The sequence below is a fragment of the Bos grunniens genome, chromosome 4, assembly GCF_055505025.1.
Source record: "Bos grunniens cultivar Pamir isolate PY7600 chromosome 4, Bosgru_T2T1.0, whole genome shotgun sequence".
In the NCBI taxonomy this organism is placed as follows: domain Eukaryota; kingdom Metazoa; phylum Chordata; class Mammalia; order Artiodactyla; family Bovidae; genus Bos; species Bos grunniens.
This window is the reverse complement of record NC_141168.1, coordinates 17,453,035-17,474,432: the sequence shown is the minus strand read 5'-3', so window position 1 is coordinate 17,474,432 and position 21,398 is coordinate 17,453,035. Positions and strand designations below refer to the sequence as shown.

General features: G+C 37.5%; 1 protein-coding gene across 1 annotated transcript in view; it reads left to right on the top strand.

Annotated features, from left to right (window-relative positions):
• Positions 1-21,398, top strand: part of IFT56 (intraflagellar transport 56) — a 41,568-nt gene that overhangs the window by 5,638 nt on the left and 14,532 nt on the right. The window contains exons 5-10 of the mRNA XM_086395307.1: positions 1,645-1,694; positions 3,374-3,519; positions 4,470-4,641; positions 14,897-14,971; positions 19,340-19,442; positions 20,757-20,812. Coding sequence (XP_086251433.1) covers positions 1,645-1,694; positions 3,374-3,519; positions 4,470-4,641; positions 14,897-14,971; positions 19,340-19,442; positions 20,757-20,812 — 602 coding nt within the window. The remainder of the gene's footprint in view (positions 1-1,644; positions 1,695-3,373; positions 3,520-4,469; positions 4,642-14,896; positions 14,972-19,339; positions 19,443-20,756; positions 20,813-21,398) is intronic.

Sequence of the window (21,398 nt, the reverse complement as noted above, 5' to 3'; positions counted from 1 at the left end):
CTTAATACCTTTCTCGAGGAAAAATCAAGTGACATTAGAAAGCTAAAAAAAAAAAAAGAAAGAAAAGCTCTACTCTTCAAAGCATATTGGATCTTAGCAACTTTATATTTAAAGACAGAGTTAATCTCTGTATGCCTTACCCGTACCCTCCCCACTTCACTTCCCCAGAATCTACAGCCAAAAAGCAGAAGGATGAGAGAAGAAAAAGACAAGGTGCCTTTCTTAGGCCCTCCTGTGGTGGGACATTCATGATGTTGGTAGCAGTTGGGTATAGTTGGTCAAGCTCTCATGAATGTGGATCTTATCGCTTCTTGCCCTACTTCGAAATGAGAAGCCTAGTGATTTGAGGTTGAAGAATCCAGATTTCTTCCCTTTTGTTTGTTTTATGAAGTCAGTCATCTTAGGAGAAGTGAATTCAAATTTGCAAATAAGTGTAGGGCAGAATGGAAATATGGGAGGAAAGATTAAGAATAATTAGAGTATGAATCAAATTAAAATCAAAGAAAAATAGAGAAAGTGGGCAAAAGAATGTTTGTTAGGAAATATGTGAGTGATGAGTGTATTCCAGGGTAGAATTCTTAGAGAATTAACTGGCACATACATATTTAGATAGAATTCCAGTTCAAGGTCATGGAAAATCTCTTGATTTGTACCCAAGTTGTTTCAATTTACTGATGTAGTTTTTCCCAATTCATTTATAATGGTCTGTGAGTTATTTATCTCATGTTTCTAGACTTTGTGCGTAGAACAGTTAGATGCATGTGAGATGATCAAGGTACCTATCTCTCTTTCCATGCATATTTTTTCTTTTTTAACATTGAAGTATGACTTTTTGTTGTAAAGAGATAGATTAATAATATTGAGTGTCCAGAATTAGGAAGATTCTCCAAGAGCACAAAGCGGATCTGGAATTTAAAAGATGTTAACTTTTTTGCTTGGCTACCTCTTTTAGATGGTACTATTATCATGCCAGAAGATCTGTGGAGAATGGGCTAGTATTTAGGGAAATGCATATGAGTGTTCTCAGTTGTGTCTGACTTTTTGCGACCCCATGAACTGTAGCACGCTGGGCTCCTCTGTCTATGGGATTTTCTGGGCAAGGATACTGGAGTGGGTTGGCATTCCCTTCTCCAGGGGATCTTCATGACCCAGGGATCAAACCTGCGTTTCCTGCAATGACAGGCAGATTCTTTACCACTGAGGCACCTGTGAAGCCCCATTTAGGAAAACATGGCAGTGTAACTATGAAAAGAAGAGTTCAGAAGGAATTGACAGCACTGGATTCCTACATGTACTGCTAGGACCACAACGTTTGCTTCCTGTGTTTGGTTCTGCGTGTGAACTACACAGGATGGGCTGCTGCGGGCACTGTGAAGAGTGCAGGCTGTGCTTTACCACGAGAGTCAGGAGGAACCAGTGTGGGCACGAGCAGAACCCTAGAGTGTTTTTCTTCTGGTTCTTGATGATGTTCCTTCTACTGCAGTAGGACTAGACTAAAATAATATATATTATACAGAGACATAGCAGGATCCCATGGGTAAGGATTTGGGAGTATCCTTATCTGAGTCTCATGTCACTCCTACAAGGGACTAAGTGCCATAGACAATTGAAATCTTTAATAAGCACCTTGGATTCTTTCCTCAGCTCCAAAAAGCCGACTTCAAAACCGCCTCCTCTTCCACTTGGCTCACAAGGTATTTCTCTGCTTATTTCACACTTTTTTTTTAATGTAAAATTTTGTTTTTCTTTTTTAATTGACATAAATTAAAGCTTTTGTTTTTAAAATATTTTTCTCTTTCTTTCTTGTTACCAGCATGGGTGAAAGAGAATTAAGTAGAAATTCTTGTTAATGATATGTTTAGAGCAAGTAGAATACAGGTATTAATTTTATAGGATTTTTCTCCCCCATTAATGTTTTTTACCCTGGTAATTTATTCAGAGATGTTAGGTTTTAGTTCTTCTTAAGCAGTAGTCTTTTATGATTAGTTTGTTTCCACCATCTTATTGTCTCTTAGGAAACAGAAGCAAAGATGCTTGTCCTGACTCCTGAAAATAAATACATACTTTTCTGAATTGCCTGCCTTATAGCAATAATTTTGATCATCATCATCAAATTATTTATGAATACTTTTTCATATTATAAAATTCACACATTCTAGTAATCAAAATATAAATATGCAATAAAAAGATATTGTTGTTGTTGTTGTTCTGTCGCTAAGTCATATCTGACTGTGACTCCATGGACTGCAGCATGTCAGGCTTCCCTTTTCTTCACTATCTCCCGGAGTTTGTTCAAACATCTACCATATTTAAAGTTAACTATATTTCAACCTTTGGGCATATCCCTTTAGGGATAATTATTTTTTATATGCATAGTTGTATTTTTGTTCATTTGTTTTGCAGAATGGGATTTATGTTAAATATATACTTTTGTATTCTACAACTTACCTTTAAATTATGAGCGTATCCCTGAGTCACTAGTCTTCAAACCCGTCCTTTTTAAATAACAATCCACCATATGTGTGTGCCACAATTCATTCAGCATTTCCTAGTTATTTGGCTTCAAGATTGGTTTCGATTTTAATTATAAAAATGTAATTCTAACACCCTAGAAATAGACTTATTGAGTTATTGAGTATGAACAATAAAAATTTAAAGCTGTTAACTGATAGTGCTAAACTGTTTTACAGGAAGTTTATCTATAGGTAGTATTTGAAAATAATTGTTCTTGGTGTATTTAAAATTTTCATGCTGTAATTATCTCTCTTTGTTTAGTTCTTTCAATTTTTGCTTTACATGTTTTACAGACTCTCATTAAGTGCATACAGATATAGAATTGTTATGTCCATCTAGTAAATGGAAACATTTATCATTATCATTATGAAATGCCTATCTTTATCTCTAAAACTCTCTCTTCATGTAAACACTACTTTGTCATGTTTGTGTAGCTCTATCAGCTCTCCTTTGGTTAGTGGTTGCCTATTACATCTTTTTATATCTGTTCATTCTCTACTTTTCTATGTCCTATTTTAAATGTCTCTCTTATAAACAGCATATAAAAAAGATAGAAACATAGAAGATAAAAAGGGAGGGAGAAGATATAAAGAAAGAAATAGAAAAGAAACAAAGTAAGAATAGGGGGGGTCAAGTAGTTAATGAGTTGTAACTAAAGACTAAGGCTCTGCCTCTAGAGACTATTTTATTCTGTGTCTGAAGGAGAGATAAAGAAGACTGGGAGCTGAAGAGAAATAGGGAGAACAGAGGCAAGTGGCTGAAGGGTGGATGGAGTTAAATTTGTGTTACATAAGTGTTGGTTTCTCTAACCATTCTCTAACATGAATTTTTATGTCTTTTTTCTCTCTTACAATTTTAGTTTAACGATGAGAAGAAATTGATGAACTTCCATCAGAATCTTCAGGATATCACAGAAGATCAACTCAGTTTGGCCTCAATCCACTATATGCGATCTCACTACCAAGAAGCTATTGATATTTACAAGCGAATACTGCTAGATAACAGGTGTGTGTCCTGTTACGCCTCCTTGAACTCTCATTTTGTTACTTTCTTCTGTACCCCAGTTTGGCTGAGAACCTAGTGTCCTTTGGTTCTAATATCACCGTGTATTCAAGTCTATTTAATAATCTGGTGAGATTAAGAACTCCTTATAGTCTAGACTCATTGTGTAGATTGTCTTTCCCCCTCTTAATTGCCCTCCTATTAAGTTTCAGTACCACAGGTATATTGTATATCTGGTTATGTACTATATGTATATCTGTATACAGATATATGTATAAGTACTGTATGTATATGTATGTATGTATATATATATAAAATAAATATTTTTCATCTCTCCATAAGAACCAATTTTCGCTCCTTTGGGGGTGATATCACACCTGTTGAAAATGCATGGTCTAGATGTATCAATTTCAGTGTTGTAGTTACATTGAAGGTAATTTGCTGACAAAATTAGAAACAAACTGTTCTAAAGAACTGGCATTCCAACTTTATCACTGACTACTTGGTCTCTCTTCTGTATCCCAAAGTATCTCGTCCATCTCCCTTCTCCCTCCTTTTGCATTACTGTCATAGTCTCCCACCTGTTCCCATTCTCAGTCATCAAACCTACTTGCCTTGTCTGTCCATCTTCTGTACGGTGTCAGCTTATTTGCATTTATACTTCATTACTGATTATATTAGTTTTGTTGGTTTTTTTCCTAACATGAACAGGTAGTAGTTGAACTTTTCCCTTTCTCCTCTAGTTGTCACTTTTTACTCTACTTATATCAAAACACTCAAATATTATAACACAAAAAGAAAAAGACTACACTGATCATACTGCCTTTTTCTTTAAAAAAAGAAATGTCCTCTTTGCCTTACTGTCCAGTTGAGCCATTAAAAATGTCTGTAGTTTGACAACATTTTTGTGAAGTAGACTTAAATTGTTAATCCTTAATTTTTTCATCTAATAGGGAATACCTTGCCCTCAATGTTTATGTGGCCCTGTGTTACTATAAGCTGGATTACTATGACGTGTCTCAAGAAGTTCTGGCTGTTTATCTTCAGCAAATTCCTGATAGCACCATCGCACTCAATCTTAAGGCCTGTAATCACTTTCGCCTTTACAACGGCAAAGCTGCTGAGGTAGTGATGAAATTTGTTCTTAATTCACTTAATTCCAGTTTGAATTACCCTGTACTTCCTGGGTTATTCATAAAACTAGTATCTGTTACTCTTGATTAATATCCCTTTGTTATTGCCAGTGTGATTCTATAAGAACCCAACTGTATAAGTATTTATATTTACCAGATATTCTAAAAAAGAATGTTGACTTCTGAATTCTCTGTGTGCATCTGATATGCTGTAGATGATCTTTATCTGTGTCTTACATTACCTTAAACATGTTAAAAACCAAATACTTCTGCTTCTTTCTCTGAAATACGTTTGTGGCTCAGAGTCATCAACATGTAATCAGAAGGCTGGAGTGTCCCTCGCTCTCTCCTCCTTCATCCGCACTCTAATTTTCTCCCGGTTCCTGTCATTTCGGTTCTAGATACCTCTTTTCCCTGTGCCGTCTCCTTTGCCACTGCTCTAGTTCCGGCACTCCTTACCTCTTGTTTCAACTCCTTAAATAATTTCCCTGCCTCTCGTCTTTGTTCTCTTCAGTCCAGTCATTGAGTTTGTTTCACACACCCATATCCTCCCACTGCCATGGCTTTGTACACTCCTTTCTGTTTCCTGGAGTGCCTTTCTCTGCTCAGTGATACTGCAGTATCTCCTTTAAGGTTGCCAAGAAGCAATAGTGGGAGGCATTTTATAAGTAGTTAGAAAGTGGTTAACTTTTGGCCCTGTGCAGAATACTTTGTATCCATTATTTAAAAGTAGTTAGAAAGTTAACTTATAGGCCCTGTGCAGAATACTTTGTATCCATTATTTAAAAGTAGTTAGAAAGTTAACTTATAGGCCCTGTGCAGAGTACTTTGTATCCATTATTTAGTTTCCCTGACAATCCTGTGGATAAATTCTGTTAAACAGCTCTCTCTTTTTTTCTTTTTTTAATTTTTTCCCTTGTTGTTATAGCTCTTGTTTTATTTGAAACTCAGAATATACAGGAGTCCATACATTATGATCTCATTTTATTAAACTACACACAAACACATGCATACACACATATATACATAAACATAGATATAAATAGATCTATAAATAGATATATAGATAGCATGTTCTATACTATATCTATACAGATTCAGGTATATATATTTGAATATACTTTATGTACAGATATGCTTAGGTTAACCCTACGAGGGGGTCCATGAGTACAAATTACTTCCTTGGCCATTACTTTAGTTGATGTCAGAAGCCACCAAAATTTAAATTCAAAATTTCTTTATGTGTCAATACCCTGCCCAAAAGGTAGTGTATGTGGCATCGTATCAGCCTAGAGTAGGGGAAGGAATGATTGTGCTCAGTCGTGTCTGACTCTTTAGTGACCCCATGGACTGTAGCCCGCCAGACTCCTCTATCGATGGGATTTTCCAGGCAAGAGTATTCGAGTGAGTTGCCATTTCCTCCTCCAGGGGGGTCTTCCCAACCCAGGGATCAAACCTGCATCTACTGCGCCTCCTTCATTAGCAGATGGATTCTTTACCACTGCACCACCTGGGAAGTCCAGAATAGGTGGAGGAAGGGAGAAATTGAAACTGGAAAATTAACTACTATATCAAAGCAAAATTTATTGTGTAATAGTAGGAAGCACTATTAATACACTTTACACTAACAGCAGATTGAGTTGGTGAGTGAAACAGCATTTATCACCTGGTGGATAGAGAACACATATCCTTAACATTTGCTCAGGTTCACTTTTCATGGCTTGTGTTGATAAAGGTGCTCACTTGAGGCAAAAGAAATGCCTACAGTTAAACTGCTTAGTATGCAATGGAACGGTTGCTTTATGTATGAAATAAAATACATTCTTGGATATCCTCATTTCAGCTAAAGTCCCTGCCTAATTGACTAGTTCCCAGCATCAGCAGTTTAATAGTAAACTGGATTTGCAATTTGATCTTTAATTAGAGTTTTGGTTAAAATAAATAAAAGAAGTATGTTTTTGTCTTTCTATATTAAGTCCGTCTTGGGGGCTTTGCCAATTTTGGCATAAGGTCCAACCTATTAAATGCTTATATTTTGTCTGCACATGTTCTTTCCATAGTCTGGAATGGGTGACTTGGCTAACCAATATGCTATCTAATGCTATCCAACTCAGGACAGCAAATTGTACTTCTTGTTCACTAAAAGCATGCTTTTTCATTTGAAAGTGTGTCCGTGCAGATTACATATTGATTGTATAATGTTCTCCAGCAGTAGATAACTGTAACAAATGTACCCTAAGGAGCTTTCTTTCTTTTTTTTTTTTTTTTTGACAGCAATAGGATATAGTTTGTTTTTACTTACGATAGTTTTATTAAACCTTCTAAAAGCAAGCATTCCTCTAGAATCTTTTATAATGGGCTCTATATTGTATAATTCATTCTCTTCTCAAACACCAAAGCATTCTGCTCTTCTATAGTAAGCATGAAATATTATGTAATGATTCATTCAATTCTTAAAGTCCTTTGAATAACTCACTCAAAGTTATACAACTAACAAGTGAGAAATTCAGATCTCTAAAGCCCATAGATGGCTGGTTCATGTTGATGTTTGACAGAAAACAACAAAATTCTATAAAGCAATTATCCTTCAACTAAAAAATAAATTAAAAAAAAGAAACAAAACAAAAAATAAAGCCCATAGACTTAACCACTAAAATTTAATGCAAATTTAGGTGTGCATTCTTCTTCTCTGCTCTAAACTTATATATATATAACATATATATGTATACACACATACACATGTAATAATACAGCTACCAAATAACAAGAATGATTTTTATATATATATATCAAACAATATGGTTATTATATCTTACCAACAGATAATTGGTAATAATATGGCTATTATATATGATTCTATATCTATATATAAAATCATGCTTACTATTTGGTAGTTGCCTAATTACCTTTTTTTTCCTGAACAAGTTTTATTATTCACAGAGAGGAAGGAGCTCTGTCCTTGGCTGCGACTCTCCTCGTGACTACCAGGACATTACTCAGCTCCTCTCCCTTCTTCTTGGCATGGATGTGTGTCCCCACCCTTTTCTTGATGAACTTGAGGCTCTGTTCTCAGAGACCTTGAGCAGCTCCACGGCTTGCCACTCCTAAAGAGTGAAGCTGCAGACCTCTCAGATCATGAGGCTTGTTCTTGGTGAGGTGCCCACAGGAACAGTGGCTATAGCTCTGTTGGCTCACGTTATTATTCATCCTGTAGGCCTTGCTGATGCCCGCAGTCATGGGGTAGCACAGAGCCGTGGCACTGAGCTGCATGGGGGCCCTTAGGGTCCAGATGGTGGTGAGTCCTACTGGAGCAAGGCCTCATGAACCTGCTTTAATTATCTTTAATCTAGATAAGCTTATTGAGGGTTGAGCCTTGTGACATTTATATCCCAAGACCTGGCACAATGTATATACAAAGTTGATGCCAATGAAGTAATGGTTGAATGAGAAATTTAAAATATGACTAACAGATTAAGGGCGAGTCATGTTTAAAAACAAGAGGACGTTCAAAACAGGTCAATAAAGATGAAGATTAAGAAAAGGCCATTGGATTTCATAACTGGTATTTCCTATGCTGATTAGGGTATCATTATTATTGAGTGTTGAAGCTAGATGTCAAGGAGATAAGGAGTGAATGAGTAACCTCTTGGACTGAGAAATGTCCTGAGGGATATGGCAAAAGAAAGACAAGTAGATGATGAAGAAACAGAAGCAGTGAGTATAGGATGCTTGTGAAAGGAAGGAATAGTTTCAGAGGATAAAGAAATTTTATCCAAATTCCAATCTTAGGTTACTAGCTATGTGGTTCAGTACAAAGTATGCAAAATAACAGTACTGAATTATTGTAGGTTTTTGGTAGATAGTGAACTGAGCAATTATCAAAGATTTTATAGGCTGAAACATAGTCAGATTTATCTTTTTATGTTTAGTGCTTTTCGTATTTTGTTTAAAAAAATATTTCCTAGCCCAAATGTTGTTCTCTGATATTCTAAAAGCCTATTGTTTTGCCTTTTACAAATCCAAATTATCTGTAATTATATCTACAAGGTTTTGTTTCTCAATTAATGACAAAGATTGACAAGTTAGATTGAAAAGACAAAACCCTAATACATGTTTTAAATATTATTGTTGCTGTTGTTGAGTCATTAAGTCCTATCTGACTCTTTGGGACTCCATGAATTGCAGTACTCCAGGCTTCTCTGTTTATCACCAACTCCTGGAGCTTGCTCCAACTCCTGTCCATGAGTCATTGATGCCATCCAACCATCTCATCTCTGTTGCCCCCTTCTCCTCTTGTTCTCAGACTTTTCCAGCATCAGGGTCTTTTCCAAAGAGTCAGCTCTTCACATTGGCTGGCCAAAGAATTTGAGCTTCCGCATCAGTCCTTCCAATGAATATTCATGGTTAATTTCCTTTAGGATTGACTGGTTTGATCTCCTTGCTGTCCAAGTGCTCTCAAGATTCATCTCCTGCTCCACAGTTTGAAAGCATCAATTTTTCGATGCTCAGCCTTCTTTACGGTCCAACTCTCACATCTGTATATGACTATTGGAAAAACCATAGCTTTGACTATGCAAACCTTTATCGGCAAAGTGATATTTCTGCTTTTTAATACTCCGTTTAGGTTTGTCATAGCTTTTCTTCCAAGGAGCAAGCATCTTTTAATTTGGTGGCTGCAGTCACCGTCCACAGTGATTTTGGAGCCCAAGAAAATAAAATCTGTCACTGTTTCCACTTTTCCCCATCTATCTGCCATGAAATGATGGGACCAGATACCATATCTTCATTTTTTGAATGCTGAATTTTAAGCCAGCTTTTTCACCTTCCTCTTTCACCTTCATCAAGAGGCTCTGTAGTTCCCCTTTGCTTTCTGCTATTAAAGTGATATCATCTGCATATCTGAGGTTATTGCTACTTCTCCTGGCAATCTTGATTCCAGCTTATGCTTCATCTAGCCCAGCATTTCACATGATGTACTCTGTGTATAAGTTAAATAAGCAGGGTGACAATATACAGCCTTGACATACTCCTTTCCCAATTTTGAACTAGTCCATTGTTCCATGTCCAGTTGTAACTGTTGCTTCTTGTCCTGCATACAGGTTTCTCAGGAGGCAGGTTAAGGTGGTCTGATATTCCCATCTCTTTAAGAATTTTACATAGTTTGTTGTGATACACACAGCCAAAGGCTTTAGCAATGAAGCAGAAGTAGATTTTTTTTGGAATTCTCTTGCTTTTTTCTATGATCAAGCGTATATTGGCAATTTGATCTCTGGTTCCTCTGCCTTTTCTAAATCCAGCTTGAACATATGGAAGTTCTCAGTTCATCTGCTGCTGAAGCCTAGCTTGAAGGATTGTGAGCATAGTCTTGCTAGCATGTGAAATGAGTGCAATGGTATGGTAATTCGAACATTCTTTGGCATTGCCTTTCTTTGGGATTGGAATGAAAACTGACCTTTTCCAGTCCTGTGGCCACTACTGAGTTTTCCAAATTTGCTACCACACTGAGTGCAACACTTTAACAGCATCTTCTTTTAGGATCTGAAATAGCTCAGCTGGAATTCCATCACCTCCACTAGCTTTGTTCATCGTAATGCTTCCTTAGGCCCACTTAACTTCGCACTCCAAGATGTCTGGCTCTAGGTGAATGAGTACATCACTGTAGTTATCTGGGTCATTAAGACCTTTCTTGTTCAGTTCTTCTATGTGTTCTTGCCACGTCCTCTTAATTCCTTCTACTTCTGTGATTCCTTGCCATTTCTGTCCTTTATTGTGCCCATCTTTGCATGAAATGCTCCCCTGTTATCTCCAGTTTGTTTGAAGAGATCTCTAGTCTTTTTCATTCTGTTGTTTTCCTCTTTATTCACTAAAGAAGGCTTTCTTATCTCTTCTTGCTATTTTCTGGAGGTCTGCATTCAGTTGGGTATATCTTTCCCTTTCTCCGTTGCCTTTTGCTTGTCTTCTTTTCTCAGGTATTTGTAAAGTCTCCTCAGACAACCACTTTGCCTTCTTGCGTCTCTTCTTCTTTGAGATGGTTTTGGTCATTGCCTCCTGTACAATGTATAAGCCTCCGTCCATTGTTCTTCAGACACTGTCTACCAGATCTAATCCCTTGAACCTAGTTGTCATCTCCACTGTATAATCATAAGGGATTTTCATTTTAAATATAGGACACAGAAAATTTGAATGTGAAAGCATGTATATCATGAGGAATATTTCTTACATGATTTCTATCATGTTTTTGTACTTTTTTTTTTTAACTTTTATTTTATTTTTAAACTTTACAATATTGTATTAGTTTTGCCAAACATTGAAACGAATCCGCCACAGGTATACCCGCGTTCCCCATCCTGAACCCTCCTCCCTCCTCCCTCCCCTACCCTCCCTCTGGGTCGTCCCAGTGCACCAGCCCCAAGCATCGAGTACCGTGCATCGAACCTGGACTGGCGACTCGTTTCATACATGATATTATACATGTTTCAATGCTATTCTCCCAAATCTCCCCACCCTCTCCCTCTCCCACAGAGTCCATAAGACTGATCTATACATCGGTGTCTCTTTTGCTGTCTCGTACACAGGGTTATTGTTACCATCTTTCTAAATTCCATATATATGTGTTAGTATACTTTATTGGTGTTTTTCTTTCTGGCTTACTTCACTCTGTATAATAGGTTCCAGTTTTATCCATCTCATTAGAACTGATTCAAATGTATTCTTTTTAATGGCTGAGTAATACTCCATTGTGTATATGTACCATAGCTTTCTTATCCATTCATCTGCTGATGGACATCTAGGTTGCTTCCATGTCCTGGCTATTATAAACAGTGCTGCGATGAACATTGGGGTACATGTGTCTCTTTCCCTTTTGTTTCCTCAGTGTGTATGCCCAGCAGTTGGATTGCTGGATCATAAGGCAGTTCTATTTCCAGTTTTTTAAGGAATCTCCACACTGTTCTCCATAGTGGCTGTACTAGTTTGCATTCCCACCAACAGTGCAAGAGAGTTCCCTTTTCTCCACACCCTCTCCAGCATTCATTGCTTGTAGACTTTTGGATCACAGCCATTCTGACTGGCGTGAAATGGTACCTCATAGTGGTTTTGATTTGCATTTCTCTGATAATGAGTGATGTTGAGCATCTTTTCATGTGTTTGTTAGCCCTCTGTATGTCTTCTTTGGAGAAATGTATGTTTAGTTCTTTGGCCCATTTTTTGATTGGGTCATTTATTTTTCTGGAGTTGAGCTGTAGGAGTTGCTTGTATATTTTTGACATTTTAACTCTAAAATAAGATGACCTACGTCTTCTATTTATACCTCAATGTTTTAACAGCTTTATTGAGGTATAACTAACGTACCATGGAGTCACCCTTTTGAAATATACAATTCTGTGGGGTTTAGTGTATTCACCACTGTGTTTAATCTTCACCACAGTGAATTTTACTCACTTATTTATTTATTTTTAAACACTTCCCCCCCCGCCCCCTATTTTTGACTACACCATGCAGCTTGCAGGATCTAACTTCCCTAACCAGGGATTGATCCCACACCCTTGGCAGTGAAAGTGCTGAGTCCTAACCACTGGACTGCCAGGGAATTCCCACCACAGTCAATTCTAAAGCATTTCCATTACTTCACAGAGAAACTCCATAATCTATAGCTATCAACTGCCATCCCGCCAACCCCAAACAGCTACTAATCCACTTTCTGTTTCTATAGATTTGTGTGTTTTGGATATTTCCTCTAAAAAGGAGTCATATTTTAATAATATATCATCTTCTATGATTGGCCTGTTTTACTTTAGCTTAATGTCTATGAAATTCATCTTGTTATAGCATGTTTCAGTACTTCATTCATTTTTATCACCAAATAATATTCCATTGTATGGATATACCACATTGTATTTTTCCAATTGTCAGAGATGGATATTTCGATTGTTTCCACATGCTTCCTATTATGATAATGCTGCTGTAAACAGGTATATACATGTTTTGGGGCACGTTTTGTATAAGTTTCATTTATCTTGGGCATATACCTAGAAATGGAAATCCTGGGTCATATAGTAGCTATATTTAATTGAGGAACTTTCAGACTATTTTCCAAAGTGGCTGCACCAGTTTCCACTCCCACTAGCAATGTGTGTAAGAGTTTCGAGTTTCAATGTTTCTACATCCTTACCAACAGTTGTTATTATCTGTCTTTTTCATTCTAGCCATCCCCGGGGATGTGGAGTGGAATCTCACTGTAATCTTGATTTGTATTTTCCTGACAGCTGGAATGATGTTGAGCATCTTTTCATGTGCAGTGAGCACTGCTTTGAATTTTGTGCCCTGTGCATCTCACTTGCCTCACCTTTCATCCTGGCTAGCCAAAGATCAAAGCTAGCCTCATAATACTAAAAGATTTTCTTTTCACTTTCATTCACTTTTGAGTGTGCAATGATGTTTTCCAGGGACAGCATGATTTCAAAATAGATTGATTACAGGCACAGATATGCCAATCAAGCTGTCATCTGTTAAGGCAGACATTGAAGAGACTTGCAAAAATAGATAACAGTACCATTCTTGTCACTAAATTTATGTATTGGTAAATACAGTTTTTTTTTTAATGAAAAATATGTTATTTGTGTTAATGTGTAGTAAGTTTATTAGTACTTTTGATTAATTGAATACTTTAAATTTCTGTTTTAATTTCTAATACAATATATATGAATGGCTGTAACTCACATAAACAAAAACTCTTTGGGATCCTTAGTAATTTTTAAGGTTTAAAAAAGATCTTGAGATCAAAAAGCTTGAAAACTGCTGAACTAGCCTAATATTACCCAAGACTTTGGAATTCCTGCTGTAGACAAGAGGAGATTAGTAAAAGGTTGCTAAATAGGTGTGCATTCCCATATGATATCAGGTAGAACAAGTTTGTAGTGCTTAGTGAGAACAGTCAAGAATTTAATTATTTTATCCAGAAAATCTTAGGTATCCACGATGGAGGTAGAAAAAGAAGGTGAGAATTAGTCAAAATTATAGACTGGCAAGAGGGAATAGCAGAAAGCTGAGGGAGTGGATAAATAAGCCTCAGACATTACTAAAGACACTGTAGAAATGGCTGACCATTTGTTCTAGGGGAAGTTAAAGAAACAGGATAAAACAAAAGAGATCTGATAGTTCTGATAAATAGTAACATAGAGGGGAGAAGGTACATTAATTGCATCATGTAAATAAAGGCCAATTCAGCAGGAAGAAAGTATAGGAAAATTCAGGACACAGGTGGAATGGTCAGATTGAAGAATCAACCTTAGTGGACTTCCCTGGTGTTACAGTGGTTGAAAATCCAACTGCTAATGTAGGAGACACAAGTTCAATCCCTGGTCCAGAAAGATTCTGCCTGCCATTGAGCAACTAAAGCCTGTGTGCCATACCTACTGAGCCTGAGCTCTAGAGCCCTTGACCACAACTACTGAACTACTGAGCCCAAGCCTTGCAACTACTGAAGCCCAAGTGCCTCAACCCCGTGCTCTGCAAGAGAAGCCTATACACTTCAGTGAAGAGTAGCCCCCTCTCACCACAACTACAGAAAGCCCATGTGCAGCAGTAAAGACCTAGGGCAGTAAAAAATAATAAGTAATAAATAAATAAGTTAATTAATTTAAAATGTTAAATAAAGAAAAATAACCAACCTTAGTTGTTAAAAGTTGATCACCCAAAAGGAAAGACTAACTGTGCTGCTGCTAAGTCGCTTCAGTTGTGTCCGACTCTGTGCGACCCCATAGATGGAAGCCCACAAGGCTCCCCCGTCCCTGGGATTCTCCAGGCAAGAACACTGGAGTGGGTTGCCATTTCCTTCTCCAATGCATGAAAGTGAAAAGTGAAAGGGAAGACGCTCAGTCGTGTCTGACTCGTAGCGACCCCATGGACTACAGCCTACCAGGCTCCTCCATCCATGGGATTTTCCAGGCAAGAGTACTGGAGTGGGGTGCCATTGCCTTCTCCGAAGACTAACTCTAGGAGTCTTCAGACTTGGGTTCACCAGTTTCAGACTTGCTGCGTAGAGGTTCAGTTGTTTAACGTTTATAAGCCTCAAGGTTCTCATCTGTAAAATAAGGAGAATAATAATTACATTATTTCTCAGAGCCCTGCAGAACAAAGGAAGCAGCATGTTAAATTCTTCGTAAGCTATAAAACTTTGTAATTCTTACAGGTGATGTAAGAACTATACACTTGTCGTTTTCATAAGCCTTTCCTTTTTTTAATTTCAGGCAGAACTCAAAAGCTTGATGGACAACGCTTCTTCTTCCTTTGAATTTGCTAAAGAGCTCATCAGGCACAATCTGGTGAATAAGAGTTTCTAGTCTTGATGATTTGAGGCCTACCCTATTTTGGGTACATTACAGTGGTTGGGAAGATGAATGAAGGGAGATATCTCGACAAGTATTTCTCTACTCTAAGTGAACTCTTTCTTCTTGTGGAGGAGAGAGAATGAGTTTAAGATACCAGGTTCTTTCCTTACTGGGAAGGCAGTAACACATACTTAACGTTTAGAAAGAAGTGTGAGGCAGTGAGATCCAAGTGTTCATGTTGTTGGCAAAGACAAAGGAACATATCCTTTACTTTCTGATGAAAGTGAAAATCCTTTACTTTCTGATGAAAGTAAAACTTGAGCTGGTCTTTGAAGAATGACTTGGATTTAAAGGGTTCATTTGTGGCAAGGACATGGATGAATGAATGAAGACGACATATGTGAGCAGACTGAATTTACTGGGACAGAAAATTTGCACGGGGATAGTTGCTAAAAAAAAAAAAAGATTCAGATGAAGTTTCAAGTTGGATTCAATTGACTCAGCAGTAAAGTGGGTGCAGAGCAGCTGTATTCAACTCAGACACCTGGGGACACTGAGCAAATTACTCAGTATTGTTGAGTTTCAGATTCCTCGTGTGAATATGGCAGTAGTAATAACTACACCTTTTCCTTCTGATTTCTCTGCACCTTCATTAGCACTAAGTCTCCCAGTACCAATGCTGAAAACCGTAGCTGGTTTAGACTCTCTCTTCCCCTTTATTTCTGATACTCAGCTGCTTAATCCTATTAATTCTTCTATTTATTCTATTCCTCCTCTAACTCAGGCCTCCATCACAGGGTTTTCTGAGGTTATTTTGCATTATGAGCTTCTGCCTCTAACCTTTTCTCTTCTAATTAGTCTATAAATTAAAGCCAGATTAATTTTTGTGGAGAATATGATGTTAGAGAGAGTAGTCTGGAAATTAAACTTGGAAAGAGATGAAGACTGGAAGATTAAGAGATTAAGATTTAGGAGTTTTCATAAGAGTAGGGATAGCTGAAGAAAAGGTTAAAAAAAGAGAAATACGGTTCCAAGAGAGTGTTTGTATTTAAGGGGCTGAAAGAGGAGAATAAGAAAATAAAAAAAGGCAGGCAAGAGAAAACACCTACATAATGTACAACCCCTTCTGCAGCACAGGTTTGAAATGCATGGGTCCACTCATACACAGATTTTTCTCAGTCGTAAATATTATACCATCTGAGGTGGGTTGAATCCTCGTATACGGAGGAACCCTGCATGTGGGCGGCTGACTGTAAATCACATTTGAATTTTCAACTGTGTGGAGAGTCAGTGTCCTTAAACAATCTCCATCACCATTGTTCAATGGTCAACAGTCATTTTATAAAATTTTTCTAATTTTTATATAATTTTTAAAGGTTATACTCCATTTACAGTTATTACAAAATATCAGCTATGTGCTCTGTGTTGTACAAATACATCTTTATTCCTATCTTACACCCAATAGTCTGTACTTCCCCCAGCCCCCACATACTGCCCTCCCCACTGGTAACCACTAGTTTGTTCTCTATATCTGTGAGTCTGTCTGCTTCTTTTCTGCTCTATTCACAGATGTGTTGCATCTTTTTTAGATTCCACATATAAGTGACATCAAGCAGTATTTGTCTCTCTGTCCGACTTACTTCACTTAGCATAATGCCCTCCAGGTCCATCATGTTGCAAATGGCAAAATTTCATTATTTTTTATGGCTGAGCAATATTCCATTGTATATACAGACCACATCTTCTTCGTCCATTCATCTCATCTGTTGATGGACACGTAGGTTGCTTCTGACTGTAATGTCATTGTGTTGTGCTGTGCTTAGTCGCTCAGTCATGTCCGACTCTTTGTGACCCCATGGACTGTAGCCTGCCAGGCTTCTCTGTCCATGAGGCTTCTCCAGGCAAGAATACTGGACTGAGTTGCCATGCCTTCCTCCAGGGGATCTTCCCAATCCAGGGATTGAACCCAGGTCTCCTGCATTGTAGTGGATTCTTTACTGTCTGAGCCACCAGAGAAGCCATCATGGAAGTTGTAATGTCATTATAACTACACATTTTAATCACCCAGGGGATTTTTAAAAATATTAATGTGTGAGATTTTTATCGAATGGTTGGGCTAAGGTTCAACTATCAATACTTTTCTTAAAAGTTTTCCAAGTGGATATAATATACAGCCAGAGTAAAGAACCTTTATATATACATATAACTGGAAGGTGCATATTAGCTAGTGATGGGAGTTATACTTGGAGGGTGGGATTAAAAAGAAAAGTGAGAGAATGGTAATTTCCCTTTTGCCTGTTGTAATACTATATGTAAGTTTTTTCTAGTAAATACAGATTAATTTTATAGTTTAAGACAAAACCTGAAAAAAATATTAAGCAGTATAAATTGTTACTGACATCAGCTTTTGCAGTCAGACCTGATGTCAAAATCAAGTACACGATATACTAGCTTTGTAACTTTGGGTAAGTCACTAAACACTGATGAGTCTCTGTGTTCTCTATGTAGAATAGAGGAAATCACAGCACCTACCTCATTTCCTTGTGAAGATGAAAGGAGGTAATATATGTAAGGTGCCTCAGGCAGCATACAGCATACAGTCAGCATTTAGTGACTAGTGCTTTTATTGTCATGCTATGGCCACCGGTGTCAAAACTGCAGATATGTCATGGAGCAACAAGAGAGGAAAGTCTATTGAATTTGGTCAAAGGGGTTGATATTTGTGACTTGTAGAATGGGTTTATTAGTGTGCAGAGAGCAGCAGCAAGTTTTCTGGGAGGTTAAGGAGAGGAAGAGAAGTTGAAACAGCAAGCCACTTACTTTTCAAGTGTGGCATTGAAAAAAGGAGAAAAAGTACGATGCTGTTCAGAGGTAACAGTGACACCAAGTGAAGAGAAGATTTTTCAAGAGAGTAGAAACCTTTGTGCATATTTAAAGTTGAGAAGTGGGACCAGGATTAATGAAATAGAATATTAATGCAGAAACAAAATCCAAATGGAGTTAAAATCATGACATCAAAGAAGACAATTGTAGGAATTAATCTTGGCAAGGGAAGGGAGCATCTTAGACAAAGAGAACCAAAAAAAAAAAAAAAATGACCAGATGGATATTTTGATATAGAAAGAAGAGATTAGGTAGTTTATGCCTGATTGCCTTGATTTCTGTATATTTGTGATATAATTTACTATGTGTCAGACACTGTGCTAGGCTGTGGGTACAAAACAGCATGTAAACAGTCCTTTCATGGATGGTGTTTTTGTTTTAGCTGTCCTCTGTAGCTTTTATTATTATATGACAACATACTTAAGTTTGCTCTTTGAAGGTCTCTCCTCATTTGAGTATACAGACAGGACTATATAGTATAATATCGGAGAAGGCAATGGCACCCCACTCCAGTACTTTTGCCTAGAAAATCCCATGGATGGATGAGCCTGGTAGGCTGCAGTCCATGGGGTCGCTAAGACTCAGACCTGACTGAGCGACTTCACTTTGACTTTTCACTTTCATGCATTGGAGAAGGAAATGGCAACCCACTCCAGTGTTCTTGCCTGGAGAATCCCAGGGACGGGGGAGCCTCGTGGGCTGCCGTCTCTGGGGTCTCACAGAGTCGGACACGACTGAAGCGACTTAGCAGCAGCATATAGTATAGCATAACTATACTATAAGTCATAGACAGGAGAAGGACTTTTTCCTGGTGTAGCCCTGGTATTACAATACCAGGCATATAGTAGGTGTTAATGAATATTTACTAATATTTTAATAAAACAAAATATAACGTATGATATGCCATGCATGTAGCCCACTTTAACTTATTTCATCCTTATGATAACTCTGAACATTACTAATGCCATTACTAATTAGATGGACATTACTAATGCCATTTAGAGATGAGGAAATAATCTCAGAAGGATTTCATAAATTCCTTCATGGAGTTTTTAATGTAGAATATCTGTCTAGAAAGAAGTTTCATTAATTATTGGGTACTTTAAGAGTTTCGTATAGTTCTTATGAGGCAAAAAGGAAATATATGCAATAGGGCCATGCCTTTATTCTATTTCTTACATTTAGGATGACTTTTTTTTTTCCTGGCTGTGAAGCACATGGGACTTAGCGCCCCAAACAAGGATCAAATCCATAGCCCCTACATTTGAAGCACAGAGTCTTAACCACTGGACTGCCAGAGAAGTCCCTAGGATGCCTTTTTTTTTTTTTTTTAATGAGGTCAAGGTCATGTGTGTATAGAAAAAGCTTCAAAAATATATTCCTCCCTTCAAAGAGTAACTGTTGTGTCAGGTCCGTGTGTATTTCCACCAGTAAACGTACTCATATTTGCTGCCATAATAATGGCTTTTCTGTCTTTAGGTAGTCTTCCGAGGAGGAGAAGGGGCTTTGCAAGTTTTGCCTCCCCTGGTTGATGTCATTCCTGAAGCTAGGCTAAACTTAGTGATTTACTATCTTCGTCAAGGTAAGAGAAATATGTCTTGATCTTGCCTATGTAAGATATTTTAGAACATTTACTCTCCAACTGAACTACTTGTTTAACCTTTAAAATCACTTCATAATACCCAAAAATATATTTGCAGCAGGTTCTCAGGACAGAGCAAACTTATTGATATTTATCTGTTGTGCCTTTTCTCTTCATCTCCTCTTTCCTCTTCTGTTGCTTCCAATCTCTCGCCCATTCTGGTTTTTGCTTTCCCTCTTATTTTTCTGCCCTTTGTCCTCTATTCATTTTATTTCAGGTTTTCTGTTGTTTTTCCTTTCCCTCCCTCATTTCTTCTTTGTTGTGTGTTCCTCTGTGTGTAAAGTCCATCTACTGTTCCTTGGGTCTTTTCTTCCCCATCATTAACTTTTTTATTTGCTCTAATTATCTGTCTTTCTGTTTCCTTGTACCCCCAGCTCCTGCAAAATATGAAGATGCAAAATGAGCATGGTATTTGTTGCCCTGAGTAAGGATAAATTGTAGGCACAGGCCCAAGCAGCGTGTTGTCTCACAGTTGTGAACGCGGGGTGGGAGCTCCCACGCAGAGGCGCTGGCACTCAGTCATGGGCCTCAGACTAAGTGTGGGCCTTTTAAGGTGCACGGTAGGAACCAACCAGGCAACATATTCCTCACTGAGGGAAATGTGAAGTGTTTATTAACAGGAGACCGTGAACTTGCAAATAGTTCTCTAATTTGGTACATCAGCGCAAAGAAATAAGCTTTTGGACAAGAATTAAAGAAACACCTTATATATTTTACAAACTAATTTTTATTCTAGGAACTTTCAAACACAAACAAAACAAGTTAATAGTATGAACACCCAAATAATAACCCCAGATACAATAGTTTTGTAGATATTGCCAGTCTTTCTTAATTTATCCTCCTTCTTCCAGTTTTGTTGTGAAATATTTTAAAGCGAATCCCAGCCTTCGTGTCATTTTACTCCTATGTACTTTATGTGTGTATATATATATATATACATATATATATATATATATATATATACACATACACACACACACATATAAAATGGATGTTTTTCTTATATAATTATAATGCCATAAACATATACTTCCCTGTTCCTTATTTTTAGCTTGAACCCTTAAGTGCTTCGTGGCTTAATACAGGTTTCCTACAGATATTTGGTTATCTACTACTAAGCATTGAACTTCATGGAGAGTTAAGAGACAAGAAAAGCAAATCATACTTCTCATGAATATTTGAAGGACCTTATCATTTGGGGCAACTGTTTGCTAGGATACAGACTAATATGGCTACATATTTCTTATATTTCAGATGATGTACAGGAAGCTTATAACTTAATTAAGGATCTGGAACCTACTACTCCTCAGGTAATTGACAATGTGTTACATTTTTACTAACCAAGTTCTGTTAAAGGTGGAATTTCTGTTGAAAGGTAGTTGGAAGGCATATTAGGGAAGATTCCTGCTTGTAGACTCTCAGGAAAGTTTGTGTATGTTGATCTGGGAATATTACATGAGACTTTTGATATGAGAATCAATATTCTGGGCTTTTTTGAAATTTGTAAACTCCCATAAATATGGTCATTTCCTCAAAAGGGTGGAAGTTTGAAAATACTGAAATCTAGAATTCTGATGAAACTAGACACGGGAACTCAGTCACCAGGATGCCTGTCTGTGCTGTGTCTGTGTCCCCTGCTGCGTGTCCACTCCCTGAAGGCAGGCACTGAGTTCGTATTGTGTCTCCAGTGATACGAACGCTAAGCATGTACTAGGCGTCCCACTCATGGGGTGAAAGGCTGAAAAATATTTCCAGGTCTAAGTTGGTATATTTCTCAAGTGTATTAAAAGCTTCAGCATTTTTTGTTTTATTCTTTTAAAGAGCTGTCTTAAATAAAAATAGTACTCACATAAAAATCAGAATTCCCTGGTGATCCAGTCACTAGGACTCCATACT